At 49.0% G+C, this 18,013-nt stretch overlaps 5 protein-coding genes across 5 annotated transcripts; 3 read left to right on the top strand and 2 right to left on the bottom strand.

The window, feature by feature from the left end:
• Positions 1 to 682: 682 nt before the first annotated feature.
• Positions 683 to 1,964, top strand: LTR84_008821 (uncharacterized protein; the record flags this gene model as incomplete). Its single annotated transcript, XM_064852365.1, has 6 exons — positions 683 to 798; positions 860 to 879; positions 1,069 to 1,179; positions 1,230 to 1,321; positions 1,377 to 1,754; positions 1,824 to 1,964. The coding sequence occupies 6 exons, from the start codon at positions 683 to 685 to the stop codon at positions 1,962 to 1,964; spliced, it is 858 nt and encodes a 285-aa protein (XP_064701639.1).
• A 906-nt stretch (positions 1,965 to 2,870) lies between these two features.
• LTR84_008820 (uncharacterized protein) lies at positions 2,871 to 5,146 on the bottom strand (the record flags this gene model as incomplete). The annotated part of the gene is made up of 10 exons (XM_064852364.1): positions 2,871 to 3,187; positions 3,241 to 3,440; positions 3,506 to 3,694; positions 3,746 to 4,000; positions 4,054 to 4,212; positions 4,263 to 4,434; positions 4,485 to 4,644; positions 4,697 to 4,774; positions 4,827 to 4,968; positions 5,022 to 5,146. The coding sequence occupies 10 exons, from the start codon at positions 5,144 to 5,146 to the stop codon at positions 2,871 to 2,873; spliced, it is 1,797 nt and encodes a 598-aa protein (XP_064701638.1).
• A 1,586-nt stretch (positions 5,147 to 6,732) lies between these two features.
• On the top strand, positions 6,733 to 9,239 carry LTR84_008819 (uncharacterized protein; the record flags this gene model as incomplete). Its single annotated transcript, XM_064852363.1, has 9 exons — positions 6,733 to 7,040; positions 7,088 to 7,175; positions 7,221 to 7,888; positions 7,937 to 8,074; positions 8,126 to 8,300; positions 8,350 to 8,631; positions 8,688 to 8,876; positions 8,934 to 9,004; positions 9,062 to 9,239. The coding sequence occupies 9 exons, from the start codon at positions 6,733 to 6,735 to the stop codon at positions 9,237 to 9,239; spliced, it is 2,097 nt and encodes a 698-aa protein (XP_064701637.1).
• Positions 9,240 to 12,825: 3,586 nt separating this feature from the next.
• On the top strand, positions 12,826 to 15,735 carry LTR84_008818 (uncharacterized protein; the record flags this gene model as incomplete). The annotated part of the gene is made up of 2 exons (XM_064852362.1): positions 12,826 to 15,484; positions 15,590 to 15,735. 2 exons carry the CDS (start codon positions 12,826 to 12,828, stop codon positions 15,733 to 15,735), a joined length of 2,805 nt encoding a protein of 934 aa, XP_064701636.1.
• Positions 15,736 to 16,941: 1,206 nt separating this feature from the next.
• Positions 16,942 to 17,757, bottom strand: LTR84_008817 (uncharacterized protein; the record flags this gene model as incomplete). Its single annotated transcript, XM_064852361.1, has 1 exon — positions 16,942 to 17,757. The coding sequence occupies one exon, from the start codon at positions 17,755 to 17,757 to the stop codon at positions 16,942 to 16,944; it is 816 nt and encodes a 271-aa protein (XP_064701635.1).
• Positions 17,758 to 18,013: the final 256 nt, after the last annotated feature.

The following is an 18,013-nucleotide window of genomic DNA, read 5'->3' as shown; positions in this document are numbered from 1 at the left end:
GGACGTTGTCTTCCGAGTACCTAGCTTTTGAGGAGGAAATAAAGCCGAGTACTTTCGGAGCGAATAGCATGGCTCTCGATACTCGTTAATGGCGTACATGGATTGATCTCCTCACTTGACCTGGAATAGAGATATTGGCTAGCTACTGAATATGGCCACTTTCCAACGTCTCGATTGTAAACAGATCTTATCGGAGTATTATTTAGGCCTAAGGCGTCCCATTGCACACTCGCGATGGCTTATTAAACCCCATCACCTAATCACCGAGGCACACTCAACATTGCTCTCTACGTACCTCATGAGGTTGGAATCGCCCAGCGATTGCACCGAGTTACCCTCACACTGGAAGGCCAACAGATACGACAAACTTCATCGAAAGGGGAACCCCAGTTACAGTTCAATTGCACCATCAGGAGTGTCGTTTGAGAGCCAAGCCATAGCAAACTCTCCACGGCCATGGAGGAGAAGCCTCCACTCAGCACTACGGACTACATCACGTTGGCCTACGCGTTAGTACGTGGAGGTAAGTTGAACAGGATCAGATCCAATCCATCCACCCCCGTTCGGCAACTCATACATCCCTTCTATCTTCCTGAGTTCTGGTCCGGCATTGTACCAAGAGCTGCAAAACCAAGCACATCTAAGGCACTGACACATGCACACTCCCAGTCATCGCAGCAACATGGGCCGCCGCAACAGGTTGGGCGCGCAGACCCGAGTACCCAGGCTCTACGGCCAGCATGTTGTGTACAGTGCGTCGCGGGTCTTGTTGGATCTCATGCCGGTGAATGTGGGACAGTGAGTGTCTTTACCCCTTTGGTTTTCTTTTGTTCTGTGGTTGATTTGCTACGATGTGTAGGGCGCTCAATGGGACTACAAGTAAGCAGTATCGTCTCTTTGCGGAGAAATATGAGGTTGAGCCTGAGGTGGTTGAAATCGAGGATGGGTTGTTTGGGTGTTGGTTGGGTGATCCGGCAGCAAGGGATACTTTGCTTTGGTTTCATGGTATGTGTTCATGGTTTATTCTCCTTGGCTTTGTTCCTGTGGGGCTGCTTTTGACTGAGATAGGTGGCGGATATACCAATGCAGCTACTGAACAGCATTTTGTTCTGCTATTGGAGTTGACCAAGTTGGCCCGTGAAAAGGCAAGGAATCTACGAGTACTGATTCCTGAATATGGTATGCGGAGCATTTTGCCTATGTTGGTGGCACTAATTCACCATCGGCAGACCTTGCACCTCATGGACTGTATCCGACCCAGCTACGACAGGGTGTTGCATCATTGAGATACCTGTTGGACAGGGGACTACAGCCTTCGCAGGTTTGAAGACATCCGCTGACAGCGCTCAATAGATGTCAAGATTGACCTGTCCTAGATCATTCTTGGAGGTGACTCGGCAGGTGGAAACCTGCTGGGCGCGCTTCTTCTCCATCTATCTCATCCGCACTCAGAGGTGCCAGTCTTATTACTGAAAGGACATCTCAACGGCGCAATCTTTATGTCTCCCTGGATTACTTTTCAAACGAACTCACCATCGTTTAGACGTAATCAGACGAGAGATATCGTGGGCCCTAGAGCACTGACGACTTGGTCTAAAGCGTTCTTGGGCGGTCACACGCGCGATAACTACAATCATCCCATCGATGCACCTGCAGATTGGTGGAATGGGGTCAAAGCAGAGAAGATGGCGTTTGTCGCTGGGGCTCATGAAGTGTTTGTGGACGATATTCGCACGATGATGGAGAAAGTGAAAGTGAGTTAAGGAACAGAGCATCCCTCGTGGGTTTAGATTCGTGATGAGAACTGACGCATCCTTGTCTAGGTTCATAATCCAAGCCTTGAGTATCTCGAGGCAGCGGATGAAGCTCACGATGCAGCTATCGTGGATCGGGCATATGGGTTGAATCATGAGCTGACGTCGGATAAGTTTATCCAGGCGTGGATCTTGGAGAGGCTTTCATGACGGATCAAATGGCTACTGTAGTGATGGAGGTTCCATAGTATATTTGGATTTTGTCGGCACTCTGAACAGGCCTGATCCCAAGAGGTGATCTATCTAGGAGGTTTAAGAGTGTACCTAAGTAGGGAATGGAGGAATCCGGACAACACATCCAAGCGACGATCTGGAACATCTTGGCGGCCGAGGAGACAGAAAATTCACCCCGAGCTTACGTGTGACTTACCTTGGTACCGTCGCTTATATAGCCGCTCACTCTCACTGACCTCGAAAAACCATGTCCCAGCCAAAGTTGAGCACGTATCATGGTCGTGGACAAACTTCATACCGCGTCCCAAAGTCATCAACTCACACAGAGTAAGCCCCACATCTGTTGACTATTGCTATTCTTCCCGTTTTTATCATAGACTTCCAAAGTTTGGGAATATCCACTGTAACCTCTGAACCGAGTCACATCATTCTAATTCACGAGAGTGGATTGTGACTCAACATTGCAGCTTCTCACCGCCATTATGCCGGAAAAGGCTAAAGTCCTATGTTGCTGCTCCGCCAACAAATTGCGTCTAGACTGTGATGTGTCGATTGCAGGAACCAATGCAGGCTAGAGAAATCGAAATCTGGATGCCCATCCCTTGAGAATACAGGGTCACGTCATTTTTCTCATTCACTCCCGAATTTGTAGCCAGGGTTTAGCGGCCTATCTGGCCATCGTGACTGCGTACGATGTATTGCAAGCTGGTCCACATGCTGATGATCAGCCCAAGCTTACGGGAGAGGATGAGAGAGGATGTAACAGTGCTCGATCAAAATCAGGTTTGCCAAGATACGAGAGAGCTCTCAGATTACAGCTTCAGTCTTATTCGAAAACGTCCAATGAGCCGAACACATGCTATCAAACATCAAACTACGATTTCACCATTCTTGTACTGCGACCCTGACAGCATCCCACGTCTTCTTGTACAAGTCGATCTCTTCCTGAGGGAGCTTCTGCAACTTGTGCAAGATAGGCCAAACGACGTTCGCAGTATTCATTACCACCTGCAAATCCAACCAAAACCTGGACATCCCAGTCGTTAGATTTGTCAAGCCGACGACACGTTCGCCAACGCTGTTAGTGATCCCTCTTGTCTCCATCAATGACTGGATATATCGATCTGTTTGTCGGTCTTCTTCCTCAAGACGGTCGATCTCGCCGGAGAGTTGATCAATAAGTCGCTTGATAGCCCAGGCTGAATTACCTTATGTTAGCCACGTAAGCCGTGACACGCATCTTTCAACATACCAAGGGGAATTTGTGCCAGCAATTGCTGCTGTCGTGCTCGTTCATCTCTTTTCTCGCGAGTCGACTGCCTGATCCTTTCTAGCGTAAGACTGAGCTCTGTAATGCGAGACTTGATATGAGTGCTCAAATCGCTTGATTTCGACTGTAAATTGTAAATGGCGTCATATGCTTCCTGAACTTTTTTCGATCCATCTTTGAGCCTATTTTCATTAGCATACTCAGAGAAAATATCTCAAATGCGACAAGGACGATTTGCAATACTTACTGCGGCATACGTGCATTACAAAACGATTCCCAAGCGGTTTGCTCGATCGGTAGTGACGGTATCTCAGGCTGACGAGAGGCGAACTGTTTCAGAGCCTGTCCAGCGATCGATGAAGTAGGCAGAGTGGAGTCCTTGATCAGAGTTTCGATCTGAGCACTCTCACCAGCAATGTCATTTTGTAAAGCGTTGCTGGAGCAGGTTTCAGCAGTAAGTCGCTGTTGGCATGTCACAAAAACTCACTAGAGGGTTTGAGACGCATTCGCGTATTCTTGAATCAGTTGTGAGAGGTCTTTTGGTTGGAGAACTCTACCTGAAACCAAAGGAGCAGCGAAAAATGCTTGAAGTGCACCTGAATCATCAGACTGGCCATCAGATAGAGCCGCTGTCGACTGTCCTGTCTGGACCTTAGACGCCGTAAGCCTGTGTACTTCCTGCCATGATGACAAAGGCTTGTTCCCTTCTCCAGCTGACAACACTCTGTTCACGTTCTGAGCCCTACGTTTGCTTTAGTAAGGAAATATGGTCTCGCCAGGGCTGTTTGCTCCTACTGCTGATTCAGACCTTTAAGACCATCATGGACTCCCTGCCAGGCATCTGCCGTATTGAAGGTTAATGCAGACGTTCCTTCATACATTGGAAGCTGTGATTGAAGCCATTTCGCGATACTTGAAGAAATCGCGACAGTCTTCTTGATCTCATCGATCGTTCTGCACCGCGTGTCAGAGCCATAGTATCATCAAGATAGATCACGAAATACCGAGACAAACCAATGGCCCTGATCGCTTCATGAATATATTGAAATGGAGCCTTGAGTGAAGCATTGTCCTTCATCAACCTCGCCAATGTCGCGTCATCACAGGCCAAGAGGATAGATGATGCATCGAAAGCATCCTCAACGATATCAGCTAAGATGATGGAGAGAATTCCATCTTGTGCATATTCAGTAAAGCTGCTTACTCGGGTTTTATTACATGCGTACCTGAAACGCCGACCAATTCGCCTTGGCTGATAGATTCCAACGTGATCAGATTTGGCTGAAGCGTTTCAACGCTCTGCTCGAGTGATGCAATGATGAATTTAATCTCGCTAATGGCACTCTGCATCTCCTCATAAAAACCAGAAGCCTGGGTATGGTAAACCTAGTTCGGCTCAGCACCGATAGTGTCTTGAGCGCGTTCGTCGAAAGCTCACCGTTGCAATGACCCTACACATGTCAAGCATATCCTCCATTGAAGTAGGCTCTAGCTCGACCAGCTTGGGCAGGTGTTGCTGGATCACTATCAGTTATGCATGCGCTTTTTGCCTCAGCTACCAAGGTTACCTCAACAAAGTTGCCATATGCTCCGAATCCATAGGGAACAACACGACTGCGCTGGCAGACTTCATGCCATTTGTTGCCGATTTGTTGGAGTTGGAATTGCAAGTTGACCTGTAAACCAGATTTGGTATGGACTCGGATCGGGCTACCAGGCATCAGTACTGCAAGTCAGATGCCTTAAAGCTTGAAGTTTCACACCTTGTCCCAGATAGCTTCAGTAGTTCTGAGATGAGATCATGTTGTCTTTGGATACCATCATTAAATGTCTGGAGAGTTGGGACCAAACTTGGTGGGGGATCAAGTCGACTCGAAAGAGCTGTCATCGTATTTGCATCCATCATCTAGTCAGTTGCAGTTGTTGTCTGAGCACGGAGATCTCGGGAGGAGCACGTCTTATGGATAGTTGGCACATTGGGCTTGGTCACAGAAGGAGCTATATTGACCATATCGTGGGACCATGATCAGATGAGGCAATCCTTCGCGGTGCCACGGGAAGTGGGGCCAACCCATATACTTGAATGTAAAGAAGTGGAGACCGGATTAACTTAGGTACCTACCTGAGTATTTCAGCTGACGGTTGCAGACATGGAATGTGCTCGTTAGTATCGACGTTGCTGTTGCAGCCACGTTCAGGGCAAAGCCCGAGATGCCTCTCTCATATCATGCCTTGGCTCAGGATGTGATTAGTGCACGGGCCTACAGACCTTCGTTCACCGACTAGCGGCGTGGCGGAGGGGTCTGCGAGTGCGACTGCAAGGGATCTTGGCAATGCACGTCATCGACTTGTAAGGACGTCGAGGCTTTTCCAAATGGCCTGGAAAGCACTTCTGTTCGGAAAACGGAGACTAGTACTAGCGCTCATAGGTAAAGTACACAACAACCTCCGAATGCCTGCACGAGTAGGTATTCAATCACACCAGTATCACGAGAAGCCATTCTGTGTTTGTCAGGTTTGATATACAACCGTCGACGTGGATCCTGCACTCTCGAACATCTGTCTTCAGCCAGCCCACCGCGAAATAAAATCTGACCTGTCATCACACATGTGCGAAGCACGTTCACCGTCTTCCCTCAGCCCGCCGTCACGACAGAACCACCACGCAATCACGATGTATCCTGAACTGTCTTTCCCCACTCAGCATCCACTTGGAATGAAAATCATCTGCTCAAATAATGCGCGTACAAACATTCCTCAGCCAGCCTCGCTCGCAACAGTAGCATACCCTCAAACCATGCACATACAAACATTGATCAGCTAGCCACAATTTGTATTAGTCAAACACCCTAGATACATGCGCGCACAAGCATCTATCAGACAACTCCGATTCTCTGCATCTAGGCAAGGGTGCGGAGAATACGTGATATCATGAGCAGCCAAACTGCATGGACAGCTGACTCCAGGCCCGATATTTCATGTCTAGAGAACGCATGAAAAGTGATCGCCATGAAATCAAACTCACCTGGGAAACAGAATCCATCAATCAAATCCCTGTATATTTCTCAGGAAGCTCGACTCCCACGTATGTGAGCGAATCCGGCATCTTATTACCTGACATCTCTCGACATACAGACGAACGATGAGACATGCATGGCTTCAGCTGAATCCCAAGACTCGATACTGCTTTGTTGGTCTGATCACACCGCTATTCCCTGCTGTTTCACTACTGTTGCTGAACCAGACCCATGCATAGGAACCCTTCTCATTGCATTAGCTATCGATGTTCCTGTTTCCTCCTCCCTTCCGATTAGATCCAGGGGAGCGAGTATGACCAGTATTTAAGATGCGTTGTAGTCCTGTGTGTCGGACTGATCTGGTCATTCGATCAGCGAGCATCATACTCAGTCTATTACAATCTATCTATTTACATAAGTTCAATTGAAGAACACAGTGTCTTACAGGTCCAACGAGATGGCGCTCTCCAAAGTCGATCCTGCTGCATGTCTAAAACCTGCTGGAAATGTCGAAGTTCTGGTGAAAACTTCTCTTCAGGCATTCAACTCAGTTGATACCTCCGCGAAAGCACTTCTCACCAAAAGCGCCAAGGATCTTGATGCCTTCAGGGGCCCAAGTGGAGATGAAGTGGTCACAATGCGCCAGTTGATTACCAATTGCACTGGTGAATACAAGGAGCTGGCTCTTACGGAGATTCGCCTTTGTGAAGATCTAAAAGGTTATGGTACAATCTTGCCATCTCTCCTCGAGATGTCCATTTCTGAGTGAGCTGGTATGAAGTCTTGTGTCATTTACTTACTGACAAGACCAGGATACTCAGCATTGTTCAGCCCATGGTTGATGAATACAAGAAGGCGGTCGATAATGGAAAAAACGAAAGACAAGCCAGGGGAGAGAAGGTGAGATCTTTCAAACATCAAACTGACCAAACTGACAACACATAGATCGTCATGGAAATTGAAGAGATCAATGGACGAATCAAAGATGCTTCTGAGAACATCGATGCCCTGGTCAAGCAGGCCGAAAGTCTCGAAGATAGCCTCGCAAAAGAGACACTCGGCAAGCTTCTTGCCGACTTTCTTCGAAAGCTGTTCAATCTTGCTGACGATGATGAGGGCGCAAGTGCTCAACTTGCCACTCTCCTTGGTGTTGCCGTTGACACCCTTCTGAGTAGCTTTGAGAAACTATACAAAGATCGACAGAAGCTGCAGGATACTTTGAATAAGGTCAAGGCACTCATAATCAGCCTCAAGGACATCAAAGCTGAGCTTATCAGGCTTGTGGCTGGTACAAAAGCAGGCATTGACGCCGATAGAGATGTTGTCCAGGTGTGGGCCGAAGTGCAGAAACGGTTGCAAGATCTCACCACCTATCCTGATCAATCCTCAAACTTGACCAAGGAGCAGAAATTGATCGTGGCAATGGCATGGGATCAAATGGTCAAGACGGCGACTTCTGCCATCGGACAGCTCACTGGAGCAGTGCCGGCCAAGCCACAGAGAGGCGGCAGCACCAATGGACTCTCGTCAGCTACTGCACGTACGATGCCATTCCCAGAGACCAGGGCTCAGATCAACGCTATCCTTATGGCGGCGAGAGTCGGCGCTGACGAGTAAGTCTGTTAGAGCTGATATAGAATGATATTAATGCCTTTCTACAGAATGCTCATTGATCCCAAGAAGTATGCTGTCCTATCCAAATTATCTCAAGTGCCTGAGGTTGTGCATCGTCTCTTCACCAACGCTGTTCCAAGCGACTCGGAGGATCCAGAAGTGGAAAATCAAATCAAGAAGTTTGGGTGAGTGTCGAGCCGACTTTTCAATATGAGGCACAATTGACATATCTGCAGCGTTGAGGACGTGAAGGAGAAGATGGAGGGTCTTGGTTCAGATCACAAAGCTATTGTCAACTCATTCCAGAAAATCCTCGAAATGCCTTTCCTCCAGAACCTAAACATTATTGACCCACTCTCACAACATAGTGAAGAGATTGATATGCGAACTCTTGTACAGAGATACAAAACCGTAAGTTGCATTATCAATTTTCTGCTTGCTTTTTCTGATGGTTGGCAAGAAATATGAGCAGCTTCAGCACAAGACTGTTGCAGTCTGTCAGAACTTCATGTCTACCAGCACATTACAGCTTAGCTTGCTTCCCAAAGTCGGCATCCCAAATACCGAGTCTGCGAAGGATCCCAGCAATATCAGCATCAAAGACTACGCAGAGACTATGAAGCCCATCGTAGATGGTTACAAGCAAGATGCAGATGACGCGCGACGAGCACATGTCGACTTTCTCAATGAATGGAAGAACGCACAAATAAACATTACTTCACGTATCGAAGAATGCAAGGCGGTAAGTGGCTAATTTTTCGACATTTGATACGTACTTGACTAACAGTCATTTGCCAGAAAGCCAAACTGCTCAAAGAACAGATCGAAGCGAAACAGAAAGAGTACGAAAACGAGACTGTATGGGGTGTGCTGAAGCTCATAGGTGGCGTGATCTGCCTCGTGGCCAGCTATTGGGTTCCTCTGCTCGCACCAGTTGGTATCAGTTTGATGACAACAGGCATCAAACAACTGATTGATCGGGGTCAGGTTAGTACCGATTCCTTCAAACAACCACGCCTGAACTCTAACTCTTTTGACCTCCAGCTGTCGGATGCGATCAAAGAATTGCAGCAGCAGTTCGATACTGCCAATGATACGGCCGACAAACTCGGACAGTAAGTCTGCCACCATGTACCATGTCAACGAGATCTGACGCTGATTTGGAAAATCAGATTGAAAGCTCCCATGGATACTGTCACAACCAAGCTACAGACAGTCATCAACATCTGGAACGACATCAACACTAACATCAACGACATCCAGGTCATAACTGAAGTTCTCTTCAACCAGAGAACCAGTGCTGTCATCGAAAAGCTCTGGAAGATTCAATTTCCACATGTCAGTGCTTAACCTCCCTTCCTTGTCGTCATCCCTAGCAATCTGCTAACATGATATTCTTGTAACACAATAGCTCAAAGACTCGTGGCAAAAGCTCTTCGATAATTGCGACCAATACATCAAGGAATTAAATTGACGACCATGGGGTTGAGGCATTCTTCTTTTGAGATACAGATTCTTCCATCACACTAGGGGAGGGTTCGATATAAGATTGAATGGCTTCCAGTCATTATCGCTGGTCGAAATTTTGAGTAGTGGAGGTCGGGGGCTGATTTCCTCGTGCGGTGCCAGTCAAAATTGCTCACTTTTGGACCATATTCACCGAAGCCTGGGTCAAGATCCTTTACCATGTGGACCATTCCAGAGATACGAGCGACCTGTTAGTGGTTTGATGGGTAAATCGGGAAGAAACGTGGTGCCATGCTCCTCACCTCGAGCTCGGTGCTTGAGCAGTATTTATCGAATAAGTAGGCAGCAACCAGCAAGTAACAAAGCAGCTATGCTAGCATGCTACAGATACACATATGTGTCGTTCCCTGAATTACTCTCTTTGTGAATGGGCCTGACAAATCGCTCATCAAAAGAGCTGGCCGATAGAATTGGTGCGCCGGATGAAACGATACCTCCTTTCGACTTGTCAATCAATTGTAAGATCTCGGCTACTAGACGCAGCTGGAATAGCTCGCTTGCTTCGGGCCTGCAAGAGCATGGATACTGGGTAATATTGAAAGTAGAAAGCTTATCTGTTCTGAATCGATGAAGCCTGGATGCAAGCCCATATAGTGTGAACAAGCCTTACGCAGCCCGCGAAAAGACATTCGGAGCAGACCAGTACTATCTCGAAATTTAAAGTGCCTTCATTACAGCCCACAACGTTCGGAAAAGATTACATCAATGCCAAAGCGCGAGCTATTTGCCCAGCAAGACGGCATATAAATATAGGATTGCTTGAAAGGTTGAGTGAGAACACTTTGCATTACCACCAGTGCAGAGGCGCCTGAACAGCTTTCACAGGTACAGCTCGATTAGATAGTAAAACCATCTAGACACATCAATTGCGACGTAGTGTACATATCGCTTCATGGTCACGGGATTCCCTCAATAGCGATACTAAAACTTCCCAAGATACATCGAATTTCGGCGTACCCACTTTCATTTAGTTCCGTAGAATGTCATGAGAGGATGTTCTTTGTCTGTGGACCAACAAGTGAGCGACCTTCCGGTCTCGCCGGAACCCCGAGCATCTGTTATTCTCGAGCGAGTTTAGTTCTTGAGCAATGGATTCTGGTGCGAATATCTTCAAACCAGAAAGAGCTAGGATCAGACTTACCGCCCCAGTGGATAGCTTGGCTAGAAATGGTACGGCTTGAGCCAGGAGTATAATGTCCGCCATATTGGCCTCCGACCAAGTCTATTCCATCACAGCTGATGGTAGTGGATTGGATCGTTTCATTTGTGTTGCAAGCAGGCCCAGCAGGGATGAATCTGATGGAATTCGCGCCTCCGGTGGTTCGTAAATCATCAAACTCGTGGCTGCATTTAGTGAATACCACTGCCATTTTTGTAGGATGATTGCACACGACAAGAAGTGTGCTCGAGATAATGACTCCGAAATATAGGGAATTGGACAGAGAAACTGTGAAAGAATAGTGATCGATAGAGGAGGCCGGAATCAAGGAAATTCGATACATTATATGGCAGGACACCCACCAGACATAGTGAGGCGTGTCATTTTTGAAAACTGACACAGATCAAGCTAAGACGACATGAGGTGGACCCGGACTCATTTCACTGAGAAGCGTGACCATAGACAGCTTGCCACGCGTCTGCGATCGTACTAACAGCTTACCAAAGAACGGCCTGGAGATGTGCTGAGCACATTAGGGCTGGGACACAAGCTTTAGCAGTGCTCAGAGAACGACGTATATACCTGGTCAACTCCTGTGGCGAGCTGAGAATTTTGACAGTTCTGCATGGTGGCACGGGTCTGGAGTGCTCTATCTCCATGGTGGCTTAGCTCAGAAAGCAGCGTTGCGGTACTACCCACCTAGACAGGCCAAGTATCAGATGGACATCCAGTCTACCTAGCTGATACGTAGCTGATGCATTGGCATGTTGTGATTTATGCAGACTGTGAAGGCGACAGCTCAAGTACTTGTCTGTTGTCAAAAGTTGATCTCCGAAGTTTGTGGCTTGGTTGATAGTGTCTCACTGACTGGAAGGTCTGCGTATCGTATGTTCTAAAGCTTCTCGATTCTCGAGACCATCGCAATTGCAGTGTGTCCCAGTGTCAGGCGCTGCGATCTCAGGATACCTTGGGTGGTAAGTGTGAGCATGTCTCGCCAAGTGGCTTTGAGTGTTCTCCAATTTTGGATAGGTTGGACGACTATCACGATGCTCCTCAGACATGCCAGGCCTGACAATGCAGACATGCAAAGTGCAAATGATATCATTCACAATCCCAAACAATCCCAAGGAAATTCGTTCAATTATAAATTCGATCAGGCCATTCGCCATCCACTTGAATAGCAATGTCGGCTTGCGTTCACTCTCCTCGTCGAATTGGCCGCTATCTGCAGCTCCAAATTGTAGCGGGTGGGAGATGGATCAGATGGCATGGCACGCATGAAGACAGTGTAAATGACACAGGTTATATGCGTGTGTGCTGGGACCAATTCCGCACCCCGACAGCAGCCGCAATGGCGCGATTGGCGGTGCCTTGCCAACCGTCATTCGGCGTCGCATGAAGCTGTTTCTCGTGGCGAAAGCAAGATCGACTCACACTGAGCTGGGGCGGTTGATACAGAGTGGGAAGGTCAGGGGTAGCCTACCTATCGCGCCTATCGGGTAGTCCGTTTCTGGGGTCATTTCGCGCCTCACTGCTGGATGCCTTGAGCCCCAGGACCTTACATAAGGTACGAAGCTGCAAAGATGATGATGATGAAGGTTACATGGTATATTTGGATTTAGTTGGCACTCGGAATCCGGCTGATCTCAAGAGCTGATCTCTCAAAGAGGTCGACGAGTTTGAGAATAGAGGAGGATCCGGAATCGACGTCCACGCGACGATCTTTGAACTTCTTGGCGTTTGGCAATTGGTGCGGTACGGCGAATCGAAGTGCTGATCGTCGGCACGCTTTGCTGCCATGTCTGAATCTATCTGTAAGGACCACTTGAACCACAGTTGGGCTTATCATGATTAAGTTTGGTTCCCCCACTGCCCACTGCCACTGCCTAACCTTTACTCTCCAAGTCGACGCCTATTCGGAAAAGAAACGCACATGATTACATGTCTTTTCTCATCCCGTTACTGGCATTTCGTTTTAGCGAAAGACTCCCTTGAAGTTCGCCACAAACTGCCACCAGCCTGAGACCAATCCAACGTGCCCAACCCACGCCCGGCGGATCCTCCCACTCTTCCTCCTCCTCCAGTCACTGTCGCTCTCCCCTTGGACTTTATTTTCCAATTACGAGTACGGAATTCCCTTAGTGCCTCGTCTTGATTCGACCACGGGCACCAGGTCTGATCACACAACTGCCTCATAAACACCATTCCCATTACCCTGTATGTCTGGGGAGACCGTCCCTTTGATGTCGGATGCCAGTGCCTGCGGTTCATCCTCGCAACACTCTCGGTAACCAGTCCCATCCCAACTCCCCTCGTCCCTTCCGACTAGCCTCCGTCGCCCCAGCTGGTCCTTCCATCGAACTAGACACCTTCAACCCGGATCGTCGCAAAGCAAGAGACCGCAGACGGCACGAGAAACGACTCCAGAAACTCGAATCCCTCGACCAACGAGAAGCCATGAAGTTCTCTCACAGTATCCAGTTCAACGCCGTGCCGGACTGGAGCAGCAACTACATCTCCTACAGCAACCTCAAGAAACTCATCTACACCCTCGAAAAACAGATCCACAAGCCTCCGGGTGAAGCTCAGGATGAGGAAAATACCGCTTTGCTGAATGGGCAGCTCGACCCGGACACCACCTTCAAGCGCATGCTGGATTCCGAGCTCGACAAGGTCTGTTCCTTCTACCGGCTAAAAGAGCTCGAAATCTTTGGCGACCTCGACCAGCTGATCAAGGATGCCGAAGAATACAAAACCGAAACAAAAGACATTGATATGGACGATGTCGTCGATATCGAGAACCGCCGCAAAACCACGAGATCCCAGAGTATATTCAATGTCCCCTTTCGCCGCAAGAGGAGGAGTTCCACCATGAGCATCAGTGTCGAGGAGCCGGAAGACGATGACAGCGATAGTGACGCCGAAGATAGTGCACACATGATCAAGAAACGACCCGCCGCCAAACAGAGGAGTAAGAGCGTCTGGGCCGGTACCGAAAATACCACGGGCGCTAATGGTGCCATGTCGGAATCTCGAGAAGACCTACGTTCCTCAGCAGAGTCCGCGTTTCTTCGTCGGAGGCCCAGTCTCGCGCTCGAGTTGGACGCTTCCGATCCCGGTCAATTATCAGCTCTTTTCGATTCCGGCATCAACTTGAAAAAGAGGACCATCAGTTTATATGTTTCCCTGGCCGAGTTGAAATCTTTCATCCAGTTAAATCAAACCGGTTTCAAGAAAGCCGCCAAGAAGTACGACAAGGTCTGTGATAGAGATATCCGGAAGAACTATATGGATAAAGTGGTCAACCCTTCCTATCCCTTCTTGGATACCACGAGCAAACACCTGGACGAGAACATCGACAAAGTGGAAAAGGTGTATGCCGATATCGTCACAAAAGGCGATCAAAATATGGCTAGAAGAGAACTCCGTCTTCATCTCCGCGAACATGTTGTATGGGAGAGAAATACCGTCTGGCGAGAAATGATTGGTATCGAACGAAAAGCACAAGCTGCCAATTTCGGTATCAGACAAACACTACTTGGTGGTGTTCAAGATCCTTCTCAAGCCAGATTACAAGGTGATCGAGATTCCCTCGACACCAAAGAGTTGAAGACTCCCATCGGTCGATATCGCTGTCCGAAATGGCTGTTCAGCTCCAGTTTCTTCGCCCTGGTCTCTATCTTGGCCATCTTCGTGACACTTCTGTTGGTGCCGATCATGAAAAAGCCGGAACAGCAGAATTGTCTGGCGATGCTAGTGTTTGTTTCTTTACTTTGGGCCACCGAAGTGATCCCTCTATTTGTCACATCACTCTTGGTCCCCTTTTTGGTTGTTGTGCTCCGAATCATGCGGACTGAGGATAAACCTTATCAGCGATTGGATTCAAAGGCAGCAACCAAGGCTGTCTTTGCAGCAATGTGGACCCCGGTCATCATGTTACTGCTTGGTGGCTTCACTATCGCTGCAGCACTATCTAAATACCACATTGCCAAGATGATGGCAACATTCGTGCTCAGCAAGGCTGGTACAAAGGCACGGACTGTCTTGGTTACCAACATGTTTGTTGCCATGTTTCTGAGTATGTGGATATCAAATGTCGCAGCACCGGTCTTGTGTTTTAGTATCATCCAACCGATGTTACGCAATCTTCCAGCAGACAGCAATATGGCCAAGGCTCTTATCTTGGGCATTGCATTGGCTTCCAACATTGGTGGCGCTGCCTCCCCTATTGCTTCACCACAAAACATCATCGCATTGCAAAACATGAAACCCAATCCTAGCTGGGGAGTCTGGTTTTTCGTTGCATTACCTGTCTGCATCATCACCATTATTTTCATCTGGCTCCTTCTCCTGGCCACATTCAAGCCAGGCAGAGGCACCACCATTGTCCCTATTCGACCTATGAAAGACAAGCTCAATGGCCTCCAATACTTTATCATTTTCGTCACTCTCCTCACCATCGTCCTCTGGTGTACCTCGCATCAATTAGAAGGCATATTCGGCGATATGGGTGTTATCGCAATCATCCCCATGGTTCTCTTCTTCGGCACAGGTATTCTGACCAAAGAAGACTTCAACAACTTCCTATGGACAATCATCATTCTTGCCGCTGGAGGGTTATCTCTCGGCCGGGCCGTGAGCTCCTCTGGTCTCCTACACACCATTGCCAAGGGCATCACCGACTCCGTCACCGACATGAGCGTCTACGGGGTTCTGATTGTCTTCGCCTCTTTGATCCTTGTCGTTGCCACTTTCATATCCCATACTGTTGCTGCACTCATCATCCTACCCTTGGTCCAACAAGTCGGCGCCAATATGGCGGAGCCTCACCCTAACCTCCTCGTCATGGGTAGTGCCCTGATGTGTAGTGCGGCCATGGGTTTGCCCACCAGCGGATTTCCAAACATGAGTAAGTTCACTTTGTCTTTCTCTCAACTTATCCCACATGGTCCAGCTTACCCTCGCTTGTGAGCAAAACTGTACGTGTACCTTGACTAACGATATGTTCCTCCAGCTGCAATCATGATGGAAGTCCCCGAAACAGGGGTTCGCTACCTCCAAGTCAAACATTTCTTGACCCGCGGCGTTCCCGCATCCATTCTCGCGTTTGGCGTCATCGTCACCGTCGGCTATGGTTTGATGATGGCTGTCGGATTGTAAAAAGAGAGGAGCCAAACCTTTGGCTTTTGACTTTTTCTCCTTTTTCTTGAAAACTGGGGCTGCAGTCTGGGTCAAGAAGCCTTTGTGCCCTTTTTCCTTTCCTGACTGTAAACAAGAGACGTAGGCTATAATATTTGATTCCTACCAAGCGATTGCTTACGATGATTGGAGAGCGTGGATCTACTCTTGGATAACCATCCCTTTCTTGAGTCTAGTGCTTGAAAAGCCTACATTGAAGCTACAGCATGTATGGGGAGCTACACAATCTGATGTACATTCTTGGTTTTCATTTATATGGTGTGGTTGTAGTCATCTCTGCATGGCCCCCATGATTCAATAAGCTAACTAGCTGCCTAAGTCAAAGAAAGGTGTTCGAGGCAGCCACCCACCCCGGTTTGGGAGTTCTTCCATTCCGCACATGCGTATAGACGTAAAAGGCCCGATCCTGGGAATAAATATGCACTGCACTGCATGTCACATTCGACATGCCATACATACATATATACATACCTCCCTGCCTCGAGCTCCAATCCCAGGTATTTATCCACCTTAACGTCCTTCGCCCGACCCCAGCTGTATATGGGCGTGGCTCACGTAGGATCGGAGACTCGAGACCGATCCCCAGATCGAAAGACGCAACTCGACCGCCCCCAAGGGTAGTCCCGTTGGAATCTTTCTTGGCCAACAAGACGGGGTCTCCTGAACTTTCAGTATGACTTCATTCTGTATAGCCCGCGGGGTTCTGAGCTCGCTTTGAGGGGCTGAACCCTGCCTGCCACTTTTGCTCTCGTTCCTTTGAAAGGTTGGCCAGCGTGCGCGGGTCGGGGCTTCGTACCCAGCCTGTACGATGTGGACTCTGGAGTCATGTCGTGACATATGCGATGATATAACAGGAAATGCATTTCAGCTGAGGCGGATCGAGTCCAGTTGAGCCGGCTTTCACGCCAGCGAGTGGTCAATCGACTGCTCGGCTGTTCCGGATCTGTGTCTGGGAGATATGCGGCATGCGTAAAGTGAAGCCAGGGTTGTTGTTGGGTGGGTTAGCGTTTCAGCTCGATGGGAGAGGGAAGTGGACCGAACTGGTCGACGGAGGCCAGAGCTGCTAACAAGGCCCGTGACACTGTACGTAGCTCGAGAACATCCAGTCGAGCAGAGCAATGCAGAGCAGAGCAAGCATCAAGTGGTCATCTGATTCAATCCACAGGCTCACCTGCCGTTCTTGTTCTCTCTTTGACCACCCTCTACCACCCTCCCTTCCCCTTCCACCGGTGTCGATACATTAATATCATTCTTCCTCCCCCTCTTGACATAGAAGAACCTCCCCGCAGTCCTGCGCCCCCTGCCAGGCCCATCAGCATCGGCCCTGCCCATCTCAAACGGCTCATGCACAACGTCTCGGGCGGCTCTCCCCTGGCCGTCGATCTCAAACGGCCGTGCCTCCTCATCCCCACTGATAACGACAGCATTGTCCCGCTGACGCCTGACGGTCCCGTTGGTGCCCACGCGGTCCTCCTGCACGAAATACTGCGCCAGCGACTCCTCCGTCACCATCGACGCCCACACGTGGTCGCGCGTCTCGTCCCGGATCGCCACCAGCGGCGCCACCCCCGACGTGTCCACTTTCTGGATCTCCCGCACGAAGTGCACTTGCGAGCGTAGCGTCGAGAGCATCGACGCTTCTTCGGCGGGGCTAGAGGGTGCTGGGAGCGCGGACAGTTTGAGGAGGTGTCGGAGTTTGGACGGCGTGATTTCTGAGACCGTTGTTTGCGTGGCTTGGAATATTGGTGGAGGTGGCGTTGGGTTGGAGAGCGGGGAGGCTCGGGTTTTCTTCGACGGTTGATGTTGATGTTGTCGTTGGTTTTCTTGCTGCTTGGGTGTTCGTGGTGGGAGGAGTGATGAGACGGACCAGGTTGGTTGTTGCAGCAGTTCGCGGATTTGTGGATTAATCTTGATGTCTTTGACTATGGGGGCCGGTTTGGACAGCGAGGCGTGCCCTATTTCCATAAATCTAATTCGAGGCATGCCAATGTTTTGGTGGTCATAAACACGATAGCAGGTTATGCACTGCTAACTGGTAGTATTCGTTTGAAGCAGATGGCTACCACGTTTTGCGGCGCATCATAAGAAAATGACATCGGCACGGCTGCCTATAGCGGCTAGATTACATTCACTTATTCCCGCCGAGGCTGAGGCCGAGGCTTTGAGACTGTCAGCAAAAGGACTTTTAATTACCTGAACCTCTATGTAGTATAAGTCGCGAGCTACGAGCTAAAAGCAC

Source organism: Exophiala bonariae, assembly GCF_035927105.1.
Source record: "Exophiala bonariae strain CCFEE 5792 chromosome Unknown scaffold_33, whole genome shotgun sequence".
In the NCBI taxonomy this organism is placed as follows: Eukaryota; Fungi; Ascomycota; class Eurotiomycetes; order Chaetothyriales; family Herpotrichiellaceae; genus Exophiala; species Exophiala bonariae.
Note: the sequence above shows the minus strand (reverse complement) of the source record. Positions and strands in the feature narration are given on the sequence as shown.